Source organism: Aspergillus homomorphus (assembly GCF_003184865.1).
Source record: "Aspergillus homomorphus CBS 101889 unplaced genomic scaffold BO97scaffold_37, whole genome shotgun sequence".
Classification (NCBI taxonomy): Eukaryota; Fungi; Ascomycota; class Eurotiomycetes; order Eurotiales; family Aspergillaceae; genus Aspergillus; species Aspergillus homomorphus.
In genome coordinates, this window is record NW_020291923.1 from 257,942 (window position 1) to 272,016 (window position 14,075).

The following is a 14,075-nucleotide window of genomic DNA, read 5'->3' on the forward strand; positions in this document are numbered from 1 at the left end:
ATCAACGTTTTGTTGTGGTTTTTGATAGTGAAAGGAGATGCCGGATGGAAAGATAGCGAGTTGACCTTGCTTAGGGACGACATGGCGATAAAGAAGCGATGTTTTAGGACGGAGGCAGGAACCGGGTATAGATTTATTGGCAGCAAGGATCGTTAGACAATCCAAGGCTCCGCCGAGAATGACGATCGAAGCTCAACCACGTTGCCCGTGTGTTGAGGGCCCATGGTTCTCGTCATGTCGTGCCTTGCCCAAAAATCTGTTGTGGACAGTTCAGTTCTGGGTTCCGCGTTGCTGGAACCCGACCGGAGTCTAACTTCTAATTCCCGACAGGCTAAACCCTTTCTCAACTCAGTTACTCTCATTATTCTCTCTCTCTCTCTCTCTCTCTCTCTCTCTCTCCACCCGCCGCCGCCGCCTCCACCTTTCTTTTATTTACCATTTCTATCCATAATCAGCCGCGTGCGCTCTTCTCTCCCTCCTCTTCTGCCCTCTTCGTTCATTGTTGTCATAGCTGTTGTTGTTATTATTATTATTATTATTATTATTATTACTACTATTATTATTATTATTGTTATTGTTATTCTTCTTCTGGTGTTTCACATTTTACTCTCTATTGTCGGTACTTTCATCCTTCTTTCTACCCCCCCCCCCTGGTAGTCGGTTTCTCTATCCTGCTTCCCCCAGCACGGCCTTATTGTTCTATTATTATCTCCCAGTCTCCCGGTTACGTATCTTGCCCCAGACGTGTTAGGTAGTTTTCCTTCCATTTCAGTGCTGTCGCGCCTCCCCTCGTGCTACTGCAAACCTCGCCAATGTTCGGCCTTCTTCTGCACTGCGCCCGATAAACGACCTCATCGCTCGTGAAGGCTATCTGGTCATGTCGTTTCGCAGGCACCTCTTGCGATCCCAGTGTGGACTGTCCCGGTATTCTCATTCTTGTTAGTTCGCCGCCACGGCTGAATGCGACCTTCGATCACGCAGTAGCACACCGGCCTTTCTCGTCCGATTCACGTGGGCCAGCGCGCTTGTCATTGGAAGGCTTTTTGTCATGGAGTCTAGTTCGAGCCATGTCGCGGGAACCCCGGGTCAGCTGCAGACAAGCATCTGTCCGACGTGGATCGAACCGGGGCTTCAGCGAACTGCATCTGGAGATGCAGATACCCGGCATACAACCTCCGACCTTCGACGCGCTCACACAGTAACACACGGCACGAATCCCAAGGATAAACCTACCGCGAACGCCAAAACAACCCGTGAACGGATAGCGACCTCGTTCCTGCGGGTCAAGGACAGTCATGAACTCCTGCGAAAGCGCTCCTTCAAGCGGGCCAATCCCTCCCAGACTCCAGCGGATTCCCTACCAACAGCAAGAGAGCCCAATCATTTCACGGTGGGTAATGTTGGCCAAAATGGGACCATTTTTCTCAGGTAATTTTCATCCATGACTGACCGGATCGGGTGACGTTGATCTCACGGCAAGGAACTAATCCCTGTAACTCGCTGTCCACCAGGCCGATTCGCAACCCATCGATCAAAGAGCCCTTCCGAGCGGCTTCCGCCCCTTCCTTAAACAAAACTCGACAAGAGTACCTCCAACCGCCTGGACATACTGGACGCGATGGAGCTGAGCCTTCGAGATGGTCGAATTCGCAGCTATCGGAATTACGCCCAGATCTCATCCCTGAAGAAGGCCCCGAGGACGGTGATTCAGTTACTTCGGAATCGGCGCATTCCCAACACCCTCATCATCTCCACCCCCGACCACGTAAAGCGCGCTCCTTTTCCACCGTCTCCGAACAATGGTCCGATCTCCGTGCAGCTCACCCGGGAGAGCTACAAATATTCATCGATCAAGCGGCTGACAGACCCAAGACTGCTGATGAACCGCTGCGCCGTCCTTCGGACAGCGCTCTTTCCCCATACCATTTGGGTTGGCCGCAACCAATCCTCGACAACGAAATGGCGCTTCACAGCTCAGTCTACGTAAGGACATCTTTGTCAACTGGTTTGCGCGCCTCGAATATATCCCGGGACTACTGGGCTGTCACCGCGGCGCCTAATGCTTACAACGGTGATCCAGCTCGACCCTCTTTCGTCGGTTCTTTCTTTTCTGGGACTGGTGCTATTGAGATGCCTCAAGGCTCGGCAATCAACGAGCAATTGAACTTCTATGAGCCCAAAGAGCCCATTGAGCCTTCAATCTTCGAAGCCTTGGTCTCGGAAATGGACAAGGAGTCGGTCGTGCGCTACATTCCTGGTACAAAAGATATCAGCGCTGCCACCCCTGCACGAATTGTGGCACAAATATCCTCGGCCTCTTTCATGGACTATGAGCTTGTCTCAGACTTCTTCCTCACTTTCCGGTCTTACCTTTCACCTAATACACTTTCGGCGCTGCTCTTGGCTCGGCTACGGTGGGCGATCAATCGGCCACAGGATGATGGCAGAATCATTCGAATTCGTACCTTCGCCGCTCTTCGACATTGGATCCTGAACTACTTTGTGGATGACTTTGTTCCGGACTATAACTTGCGATTATCTTTCTGCGAGACCATCAATGGCATGTATGATGACGTGAAGGCCCGGCAGAGTGGCGGGATGAGTGATTTGAAAATCCTCATTGACCTCAAACGGTGCTGGTATGGCAAGTGCTCTCTCTACTGGGACACCGTCGAGCAGCACGCCGCATTCCACAGTCCAGAAGTCGCTATTAGGCCGGGAGGTGGTGAGGATGAGATCACTTTGAATCCAAATGGCGACAACATGCTGGCTGCGGGAGGTCCGAAATTCAGTCTGGAGGCTAGCCTTGAGCGTAGCGTCTCTCACACTGCCAGTCACCAGCGAAACAATTCGGCCAATACGACAGGAAGTTTACCAATGACCACAACGAGTGACCGCAGCATCCATGCGACCTCTTGTTCCTTGCCGCCCAAATCTCCGAAACGACTTTCGTTGGCCGTCACACCTAACAAGGCACCCCACCCCGTACCACTTGCACCCTTGAAATTGACTTGCTCTCGGGATGCGCTACCACCTCCGCCTCTCAATACCCGTCGCCATGCATATTCGGGTCACAGACACAAACGTAGCGGAAGCTTCTCCGACTCGGTCAGAGATGACCGCGCACCTGCCTCTTTCCTGGCCCCGGGACAACACACTGCTTCTTCAATTCATGGAGTGCTCAATCTAGGTAGCTTGATACGCGGTGAGCTTTACCCCCCGGCGGAATCCTACACGATAATGATGGCACCGCCGTCGCCTCCTCTACCATCCTCCACCAGAGACATATCCCCCGGTCGACGAAGCACCTTTAATGCAACAACCAAACCCAGTTCTTCCGGATCCGGTGTCAAAACTATCATTGGATCAATCCGCCGCGCTGTGCACAGTCGACAAGGGGGACCTAGTGGTCCCCGCGGCATACAAGGACAAACCAACCCTTCTCATCCAGGTAGAACGTCGGCACTTCCTAATAATGTCGCATATGGTTCCGATCTCTATCGTGATAGAAAAGCGACTGCAACGACAAGGAGACGTGTTAGGATCGACACGCTGTGTGACGAGGCTTTACGTCAATATCGTACAGCTGTCGCCGAACAAGCGGACACCAAACCGGTCGTCCTGCGCCCGGAGACTTCACAGCACCTAACTACGATTGCTAATGGCACAGAGCCCCACGTGCCCACACCAAGCTTGACTAGAACGGACAGTCAGCTAACCACTGGAAGTGAGTCAATTGTCATTGTGGATGGTACTGGCCTTGCGGTGCCGATGATGTCGGGAGCTATTGGTTCGACCACGGGACTCGCAGAGCCGCCCCGGTTTCTGGAAGCAGAAACTTCCCCATTGACCCTGAGGGCTCCATCCTTGCACGTTCCCTCTCAAAGATCCACTCTTGCCACTGGCGAGTACTCGCTTCCTATATACTTCGATGACAGCGAATCCGGACCACCAAGCAGGGCATCTAAATTTCTCCGTCCTACGGGTTCGTCGCGCAGATCATACTCAGTCGAGCGCGGGTCGACACACTGGAAGCGAACTTCCCCATCGCTCCGCCTACGTAAATATGCGTCATTCCAAAGCGGAATCTCGAAACTGCGCCTTACATTAGGTAGCGAGCCCATTGTCCCCGGTTCCGACCAACACTCGCGGCAAGAATCAGATAGGCCGGCAGGTCCAGTGCTTCGCCGGCGCCCTGGCGGAGACCTGCGGCAAATGCGCAATGACAGCTGCCCCCAATCTCGGGTCAATTCAGAGTCAATGCTGTCTGACTTGACTTACAGAAGTGCGGACAGTTTCGTTACTCAGCCGGAGCATGTCGGCTCTAGACCCCAAACAAGCCTTATCCCGCCGAATCCGCGGTACTCTCTGATGACCACACACTCTTCGCAGAACATGCGGCGCTCATTCGAGGCTGCGATTGCTCAGTTTGCGCAGATTCCTGATGATGGCGATGGAGGCGTCGAGTCAGCCCTGCTAAAGCTGGAGGGCAAGTGGCAAGGTCAACCTGATCAGGATACTGTGCCCATGGGAACAGACGTTTGGAATCAAGGTCAATCCCTAGGCAGTGTTTGCGAAGAGGATCGGTGCTACCAAAATCAAGCTAGGCAGCATCATCTGGGTTCGGAAAATGCCGCAGAGCAACACGGGACGTTCCTCGGGGACAGTCTGACTTATTCACAGATACAGGGACGTCTCGTCCCTCATCGGGCTTATTCCTACTCGGTGACGGAAACAGAAAACTCCTTCGGTTCGATCCCACTGCTCGAGCGAGGGCTGAGTGATGACTCCATGAAGAAGCCAATAACAAGTTGTCCGTCGTCGCATATCGCCGGCCCATCTCGATTGCGGGCTAGTGACATCTCCAGTCGTGAGACAACGGATCTGGACTCATTGCGCTCATCTCTTGACATTGTGAAGAAGACCGCGAGCTTGAATCGTATCCCGCGGGGTTCGACGCTTCCATATATTCCCTCCGGATCCCGCAAGCAGCCAGGTCATCTATCAGGATTGTCCTCCGAAATCTCCGTTGATCTGATCGATGGACGAGAAGCGTCCGAGCAGCGGCTGTCCCTCGATACCCATAGGCTGAGTGACGCGTCCCTGGACATCCCGACCCATCCGCTTGCCCACCCACCGTCTCCTCCGATGACTATCCAAAACACTCGATCGATCTCCTGCGCGACGCCCCTTAATCCAGTCCTGTTTCCGACACAGCCACTTACACCCGATCCCTCTCCCAGAAACATGGCGGAGCAAGTGGATGGCCGGACCCTTGATGTGCAACATGTTTCCAGCGATGTCCTTTCTCGGTCTGAAAAGAATCACCAACTCCTCCGACCATTGAATGACACCGAGCCCGACCACGTACCCTTCGTGCTCTCTTGCGAGTCTCACGTTCTTGCTCAACAATTGACATTGGTTGAAATGGCCGCATTGAGCGAGGTGGATTGGAAGGATTTGATTGATATGCGATGGAGCAGCGGCTCACCCTCGGCGCTCAACTGGATTCAATTTCTTAAGGATGGAGAGCGTCGAGGCATTGATTTGGTCGTAGGGCGCTTCAATCTGATGGTCAAGTGGGTGCTCTCCGAAATTGTTCTCACCCTCGACATACATGAGCGGGCTCGGACAATCGCCAAATTCATCCACACCGCGGTGCATGCCCGGCGGATGTGTAACTACGCGACAATGCTCCAAATCGCAATTGCGCTGTCATCCTCCGACTGCTCCCGACTCCAGGGCACATGGGCCCTGGTTCCCGCCGGCGATAAACACATGCTGAAAGACATGGAATCCCTGATTCAACCAATCCGTAACTTTCATGATCTCCGTTTGGAGATGGAAACAGCCAATGCGCAGGACGGCTGCATTCCCTTTGTTGGTGCGTTGTCCTTGAGGTCCCAAGGGCTTGTACAATCTTCTCTACAGATCTTGTAGCTAACTACTTCAAAACACAGGCCTCTACGTCCATGATCTCACATACAACGCACAAAAACCGGCGCGCGTGACCACTCAAGACGGAGAACCTTTGATCAACTTTGAACGCTACCGTACTACGGCCAAGATCGTCAAGAGTCTTCTTCGCTTGATTGACGCGAGTACCAAGTATAAATTTGACCCAATCCCGGGCATTATCGAACGCTGCCTGTGGATCGCATCGCTCTCTGATGAGCAAGTCCAGCTGCGTAGCAAGCAACTGAATTGAACAGTCTTTTATGACTTGACACATGATGAACCATGTCGATACACGATCAACCCTAACGAGATGACAAACATACTAATTTGGGAGGATGGATTGTTTTATTGCATTTGGGCGCCCGTGATCTTGTTGCGCCAAATACCTACTAATACCCCGAAGATACCCAGGATCGCATTGGTCACGGAGAGGATGGGTCTCAAAAATCTACTTATCATGTATTTATGTACACTAATCTTGCATCGGGCTGCGTTGGGCTTTGGTATTTGTTTTGCATCTTTGGTTGTGGGTTTTGCTTTTTGTTGGATATTCATCGGAAAAGATGAAGGGGATACATATCCTAGTTTAAATGATGGCGATATCTATAAGTAGTTGTAAGGAAAAGGGGGGTCTGGCTCGCCTTGCTGCCTGATCATGAGGATACCTGAAACTGCGCCATCTCCTTTTTCTTAGAGTTAGTTTTCCCTCCTCCGAGGACAATCAATTGAGTCTACCAGGAACATCCCAGGCTCCCAGGCTCCCAGGCTCCCAGACTCCACCGTGCGCCCGCCCGCCCGCCCGCCTGAACACTCGTCATCTCTCTTTCTCTTCTCTCACTCTCTCACTCGATTGTCTCCTCTCTCACCCTCCTTCTCGATTCTTCCACTTGTATCAAATATCCAGTCAAGGGTCTCCGACTCCCATCTGAGCTTGCATTGCTCAGCTCTCCTCTATAATCTCCGCAAGCATCCCGTTCTTTCGGATTGAGATCTTTCTCAGTTAGACGGGAAGACGACCCACCAGGGAAAGGAGGCCGTCCTCCATACCAGCTAGTCGTGAGGCTGTCTCCTCCATGGAGCGAGAGCTAGCATACCACTGCTGTTCGAACTCTCCTCCTATCTCCTCTTCCATCACCACGAGTCCTACCACCGCCTTCTCTGTTTCCGGACGTCAACGCTCTTTCACCACCCGTCATGGCCGACTCCGACTCCCCCCGCGGGGTGTCGGACGAACTCGACCACAGCGATCCGTCTTTGGCAGAACTCCACCCCCGCACGCTTCCCGATGATTTGCCCAAATCCTTAGACGACCGTCGTTCGATGCCTGTTCTGCAACCCGAGACGGAGATGTACGATGCCTGGCAAGGTGCGCGGCTACCTATTCTCTCTTACCCCTCCATCGCACACCTCTCCCGGTCGCGCAACTGCCACACATGTCACGTCCTTTGCTTGATGCGTGGCTATTCCCGACAAAGCATTGCAGATATACATTATTCTCGGCGTGGGGTGGAATCAGGGAATATGATGCACACTGACAAAGAAAAAACGGTTTCGTGGGCAGACACCGTAGGAGGTCGCTAATATGTATCTGTCACCGCAGGCCAGTCACAATTTCTCACCACCCCCGTGGCCGCCAAACCCTTGAGCTTCAGCCTCACGCTCGACGATCACACGCATGACGAGGAGCACGCCCTCCAAGCGCAGTATGGACGCGGTCTTGCTGCAGCCGCCATCGATGACGACAACGAATCTACAATCACGGCTCGTCTGGAGGACAGCGACGCTCGGTTGATGGAGATGCTTGCTGCGCAAGCGGCCCATCGGGAAGTGGATTCGCTCGGTGCGGACGAAGATGCCATCGCCTCCGATGAAAAGCTGACTGAAGCGGAGAAGCGGGATATCTTACAGCGGAGCTTGAATATGGCGGCGAGCAATGGCGACGTGGATCGTGTTCGCAAGCTGGTCCAGGGACAAGCGAAAGAATACGTGGATGTCAACATGCCGGATGAAGAGGGCACGGTGCCCCTGATTTACGCGAGCTGTTTTGTATGTTCTGTGGTCCTTCGGGCTCTTCAGCCGACCACGTTGGTCTTCCGGGGGTGGCGCGAAACTGACGAATTCGTGTAGGGACATCAGGATGTCGTGTCGGCTCTGCTCGATGCGGGGGCCCTTGTCGATCAGCAAGACCGGAATCAGTGGAGTGCCTTGATGTGGGCGATGACCAACCGACATAAGACCATTGCGAAAATCCTCCTCGACCACGGCGCGTCTCCGGACATCAAGTCCTCCTCCGGCGGCACGGCTTTCGACTTTGCTCAACCTGGCAGCGAGATTTCGGAGTACCTACATGAAAATGGGTATCATTTTGGACCGAGCGCCATCGAGGACGACTTCTACGATTCTGGATTTGGACATGGCCGCTTTGAAGAGGAGATTGCAGAGAACGAGATGAAGCGGCGTATGATGATGGAAGAGAGTGCGATCAATCTCGAGGTAGACTTGTCGAGTCTGGGCCTGGACGAGAAATTTGACGTAAGTCGCATGGTGCACTCTCCGCCAAAGCTACGCTGGCTAACATTGTCTTTTGTTGTTTTGCTTCCGCAGTCGCAAGATGAGGATCTGGAAGAGGAGCAGCAAGAGTTTGTCTGGGACCGGTGCCTGAACGACCAGATGTTCGTCTTCCAAGACAATGAGCTCGAGAAGATACTGAATATCATTATCACGAATATGACACCCCAAAGATCTCCCTCCCAGAAGCCGGTACCCGCCAACCTTTTGTTCCTCAGCGCTCGTTACGCCCATTATCATGCCAGCTCCGAACTGCTGGCCACGCTCCTAGTCTCCGCGACGGATAAAATCAACGACGTCGTAGAGCGTCATCAATGGGACATGACAATTCTTGCCTTTTGGATGTCGAATGCTACTCTGTTACTCCATTATCTGAAGAAGGATGCTGGTTTGGTAGAAGCAACGGTGGAGTTCCAGCTTCATCTGGCCGAGTTGATTAACGAGATCTTCATTCTAATCATCCGCGATGCTGAGCGTCGCATGAACAAGGTTCTCGACTCGGCCATGCTTGATCACGAGACGATCCCCGGTCTGGAGGACGTGCACTTCCAGAACGAATGGAAGCTATTCCGGCCCAAGTCCAAGGCCAAAGCTCCCGAGCCGGTGGAGAAACGCTTCCGGCCACCATCCCCGCGACGGCGCGCACAGGTATCCCCGCGCAACATCACCTCGCTTCTGTCATCGACTCTCTTTGTCCTCGATCTGTACGATGTGCACTCGGTTATCATCACTCAGATTATCTCCCAGCTTCTGTACTGGGTGGGAGCGGAGATCTTCAATCGCATCATGACGACCAAACGGTACCTGGCGCGGACGAAAGCAATGCAAATTCGCATGAACGTTTCGACGCTGGAAGATTGGGCCCGGAACAACAACCGCCAACCGGAACACTACGAGAATGGCTCGACGACTAGCACGGGCGAGAGCACCATGGACGCTGCGCGCAAGCATCTCGCCCCGGTGATTCAGCTTCTCCAATGGCTGCAATGTTTCTCCTCCCTGGGCGATGACTTTGAGTCGTTGGTGACGACCCTGCTTCAACTTCAGCAATTGACACCGGCCCAGCTTCTGCATGCGGTCAAGTCATACCGACCGGAGGTTGGAGAGAAGGGCCTGACCAAGCAAGCGATGAAGTTCCTCATTGAGCTGCAGCGCGACCCGGAGCTACTCTATCGGGAGCACGCTAAACTCCAGGCGGCTCAGCAGCAACGAGCTGCAGCGCAGGCAACCGTTCCCAGTGATGGCGGACGTCCCCAGACGCCTCCCGGCACGACGGCCGGCGATGCGACCGCCTCCCCAGACGCGTCGACGCGCGCCTCGGTGACTTCTCCGGGTTCCAGTATGGCGTCTCCGCGACCAGCCCTGATGGAGGAGCGGGCTGGCAGTCATGGAGTGTTTCTCGATCCCTCTTTGACCCTGCCATTCTCCTTGCCCACCAGCACGGATATGCTGATTAGCTATGGGGCGGGATGGGGGGGTACCAACCGCGAACGGGCGCGTAAATACATCCCGACAGTGCCCCCGGAAGTGCTCAGTCGCTTTGATCGCGACGGGTGAGGATCAAAGGAGACGATGAGTAAGAGGCCGTCTAGCTGTGTATCGGGATACCCTAGGATTGATTACCTTACCTTCTTCGAGTATATACATTTATCTAGGATATTTTTCCCCCCCTTTTTTCTTTGTATCCTATATTTATTGTCTCTTTTCTGTTTCTTGTTCGTAGGTCAGGTCAGTTCAGGTTCAGGGCCAGACCATACGACGCATGATGCCAAGCGGAGTCCCTTGAGAGAGGGTTGCGTAGTAAGGCCCGAGGCCGTCAGATTGAGTGCTAGTCAGGGAGATAGCGATGGACAGTGGAGTTGCTGGAACGGGCCAGGCCGGTTGACTGGCCAATCTAGACGAGGCATGCCGAGATTTCTAAGAGAGACCATGTCTCGAGTGGGTGGGAAAGACGCCAGAAAGACGAGAAAGACCCAAACAGCAGCGGAGTAGGGGATGGGGGATGACGAGTCGCCCCGGGCGGTTCGTCGTCAGCAAACCTGGCCGCTATACGCAATGAAGCAACGACTAGTCTCCAACCGTCTCTACCGTCGCCTGTTCTGTTATATAATCTCGTGAATTTTAGTTAATTGTGAGTAGAAGCTGATTCATGAAGGAGGACTGACGAGGAATGGTCGCGCGATCCTTTTCGCTGCTAGTTAAGCTAGGTAGTTCCCTCGTGTTCCCGCTTGGTCTTTTTTTTCTTCGGTTCTTCTCCTCTCCCTCCCTCCCTCCACTCTTTATTACTATCTGACTACGTGCTTCATCCTTTGCTTCTTTCTCTTCGACTCTCTGCCTCGTTTCTCAGGCACTCACCCGGTCGAAGGCCCGCATCTTCAGGCATCAATATCCGGGGGTTGTCTCTTCCCGATCTGGTTAGTGCACGCGGGGACCAGCCCTGTTTGGGTAAGTGTGTCTTTCCTGTCTGGGGGTTATCCTCTTTGGGCTATTCTGTCTTATGCCCGCCGCTGCAGTGTCGATTTCCTCCAAAATTGATTATTAGGTTGTCTGCTTCTTGTTCTTTATTGATTTGCGGTTTTCCACTTCTGCTTTTCGCGTCGATTGTCTTTTCTTCCTCGACTGCAGTCTGCTGTTAAAGTGTTTTGCTGCGGCTCTACTGCGTCTCACCGGGTCTTGACCCAGTTGGCATATCCATACCTATCTTCATTTCCCTTTTCCAGGCGCTTTCCTTAAGTTCTTCCGGCCAGGCAGACGATGCGGTCGTGCTTTGCGCTCGCAATCCCCCGTCTCCCAATTCCCTCCTGAGCCCGTTGGAGGCTGTGAGCCGGATGCCCTCGGAAGCTTCATCCTGACAGCTGTTTCGAACTGGCTGGTCTTTTGAAGACAATCTCTCTGGCTCGTGCTTATCGGTGCTGCCTATCGATCTCCACTTGAGCTCGGTTCATGCTTGCTTGTGTCGCGCGCCCTCCGTGCTTGCTTCTCGATTCCTCACCTCTCTGTCCGCTTCTGCAGCGGCCCGCCTACTGGAGGCATGCTGCTCACACTGAAACCCTCGTCACAGAACGGGGTCAAAGGGCCTCATGACTACGCCATCGTTCGCCAGTCCGTTCCAACCCCACGGTCTTCCCCGTCCTCGGTACCGGATCGATCAACGGCCACGGCGCCTTCAAGACCATCGGCAGACCATTCCATGGACAGTTCTCGCAGCGGGCTGCCGCCCCCGGCCTCCCTAACTCTGCCCCCGCCTAACCGAAGCTTCGCAAGTGGCCATAGCCCCGGCAATGCCATGAATCCAGCTCTCCCGCCGCCTCCGGGCCAATGGCAGAGCTCCGATGAATCCATGCGCCATTGGCTTCAAGCTAAGGCGGAAGAGGACCGGAGGAAGCAGGAAGAAGAGAAGACGCGTCAAGAGTCTCTGCGACTCGAACAACGGAGGCTCGAGCAGAGCATGCTGCGCGATGCCTTGCAGGCCGGAATTCCGCCGCACCTGATTCCGCTCATCTTTGCGGGGATCAGTCCCGGCGGGCTTCCCCCCTCCATCCTTGAGATGGTTCAACAACACATGGCGCAATCGGTTCCCCCGCGGGGATCGGCTCCTTCGATGTCGGGCTTGTCACACGCCCCAACACAACACCAACGGCGGCCATCGCACGTCCGTCGTGACTCCCGCAACCTTCCCCTCAACCCTTATCCCGCCCCGTCAGTCCCAGCACAGGCAGTGCCACCTCCTGGCATCCTACTCTCTCAACCGTTGCACCCCGTAGGCACGTCTCCGACTGTGCAGCCGCTCACTCGACCGCCGGTCACAAACAATGCTGTTGATGCTCGACTGCCCCCGGCGGTCCCCAGAATGCCTCTGGGCGAGCCGCAGCTTCAGCCTCCCCCGCCCATCAACCTCAGTCATGTACACTACGCTCCCGGCTCTTCCATACCCGTTACGCAGCCAGCAACGGGCAAGTCAGACCCCGTCTCCCGTCCTTCTCCACCGTCTCTGTATTTTCATCATTGGGTGCCTCCTGGCCAACCGCCGGCCAACCCCGTGGGAGGGCGGACTCGACAGGATTCGCCAGGGCCACCGCAAGGACCCCGTCGGGTGGAGTCTCATAGCTCTCCAGGACGCAAGAGGAAGGCGACTGGCCCTCATATCCCCGCTCCGATGCCGTCATCGCGAGGGCCGGAGCCCGTCCCTGGCAGCAGCACCGTGTACACCTCTCAACCAGGGTCACCAACCTTTGGTGACCCTCGCCTTAGTGTGTCGAACGAAGCCTCATCATATTACGACCTTCATGCGACGGAACCAAGACCTGACCGGCCTAGACGTGGCCCAAGCCCCGACCCGGCCACGGAAGACGAGGATTTGGGACCGCACCGTGAAGAGTATGTTCGTGCTCGAGAGAACTCGACCGCGCCAGAACCTTCTTCGACTCGACTATCCGGGATACAGCAAGATACGGTTGCTGAGATGACATTGCCAGATTCTGGGTCTACAAGAAGTCCAGGCCCACCGGCCGGTTTGGGGCCAAATCTAGCAAACACCCAACCTGACGCGCCCCGGGGAGGTTGATTACCCGTTGGGTGTTGACCTTCTTCGCTTACGCATTGTAATAATCTGTGATCTATTACCTTTTCCCGTGCTCATATCTCTCGGTAAGCGATTTTGTTTCCCTGCATTTGGAGCCTTTTGTGTCTATCGGGATAGAAGAAGTTTATGATACCAAAGACGAGAGACGGCCTTTTCTTCTTTTTTCCGTCTCTTTCTTATTTGCTGGCAAAATCTGTCTCTTTCTCCCACTCCCCACCGTCAAATCTCTCTTCCTGTACCCTCCTCTTGTCCTCTACTATCCTCTCAACCACTCATGCGAGAAGTCCTTCCTGTCACGGCCATGGTAAACACAATCCTCCGCATATGTACTCGAACTGCAAGACCTTGCATCCTCGCCAGAGGAAAAAAAATAACCCTCGGTTCTCCGAGTAGGGACGCTTCCTTGTGAATATACTTTCGTACATAACATCTCTCCAGACCATTGTGTTCTACAAACCAATCTCATCTGTGCAAGATCTCTTTTCTGCAGGCTCCGTTAGTTACATTCAGAATTTAGCATGAGGGACTCCGATCATGGTGGCTTGATTTGTTGTGTATATACCTTCCGCTAAGCTTTGGAAAACCCCGAGAGGAGTTAGGAATCCTGCGACATGCCTTGATCGTAGTACATGTAACGAATGGATGAAATACGGGGGTTTCCTCTTTGTGAGTAAAGTAAAGTATTGCGGATGAATGAATAAATGAATGAATGAATGGATAGTGAAGGGGTCAATGGACTGGGAGAAGATGCAGGTGGTTCAGTGAAGGATGTGTTCCTTCGTAGTGGAAGAAGTTATTGATTCATGTATTTTATTTATTTATTTCGTTTCGTATTCCGATTAATGGGGGGAGGGGGGCAGTCGGGTCTGTCTCTTGTTTCCATGATGAGGTTGGGGGTTGGGGTTGGTGTGGGGATATATCATGATATATTGTATGTGGTGTATGTATGGTGTTACTTAGAGGGTTC

At 53.8% G+C, this 14,075-nt stretch overlaps 3 protein-coding genes across 3 annotated transcripts; all 3 read left to right on the plus strand.

The window, feature by feature from the left end:
• Positions 1-1,048: 1,048 nt before the first annotated feature.
• BO97DRAFT_427397 (mitotic regulator LTE1) lies at positions 1,049-6,208 on the plus strand (the record flags this gene model as incomplete). Its single annotated transcript, XM_025697198.1, has 3 exons — positions 1,049-1,428; positions 1,512-5,884; positions 5,961-6,208. The coding sequence occupies 3 exons, from the start codon at positions 1,049-1,051 to the stop codon at positions 6,206-6,208; spliced, it is 5,001 nt and encodes a 1,666-aa protein (XP_025548708.1).
• A 595-nt stretch (positions 6,209-6,803) lies between these two features.
• Positions 6,804-10,194, plus strand: BO97DRAFT_407710 (DIL and Ankyrin domain protein). Its single transcript, XM_025695690.1, has 4 exons — positions 6,804-7,324; positions 7,559-8,004; positions 8,086-8,490; positions 8,563-10,194. Exons 1-4 carry the CDS (start codon positions 7,153-7,155, stop codon positions 10,081-10,083), a joined length of 2,544 nt encoding a protein of 847 aa, XP_025548709.1. The 5' UTR covers positions 6,804-7,152; the 3' UTR covers positions 10,084-10,194.
• Positions 10,195-11,557: 1,363 nt separating this feature from the next.
• Positions 11,558-13,514, plus strand: BO97DRAFT_374714 (uncharacterized protein; the record flags this gene model as incomplete). Its single annotated transcript, XM_025692950.1, has 1 exon — positions 11,558-13,514. One exon carries the CDS (start codon positions 11,558-11,560, stop codon positions 13,088-13,090), a length of 1,533 nt encoding a protein of 510 aa, XP_025548710.1. The 3' UTR covers positions 13,091-13,514.
• Positions 13,515-14,075: the final 561 nt, after the last annotated feature.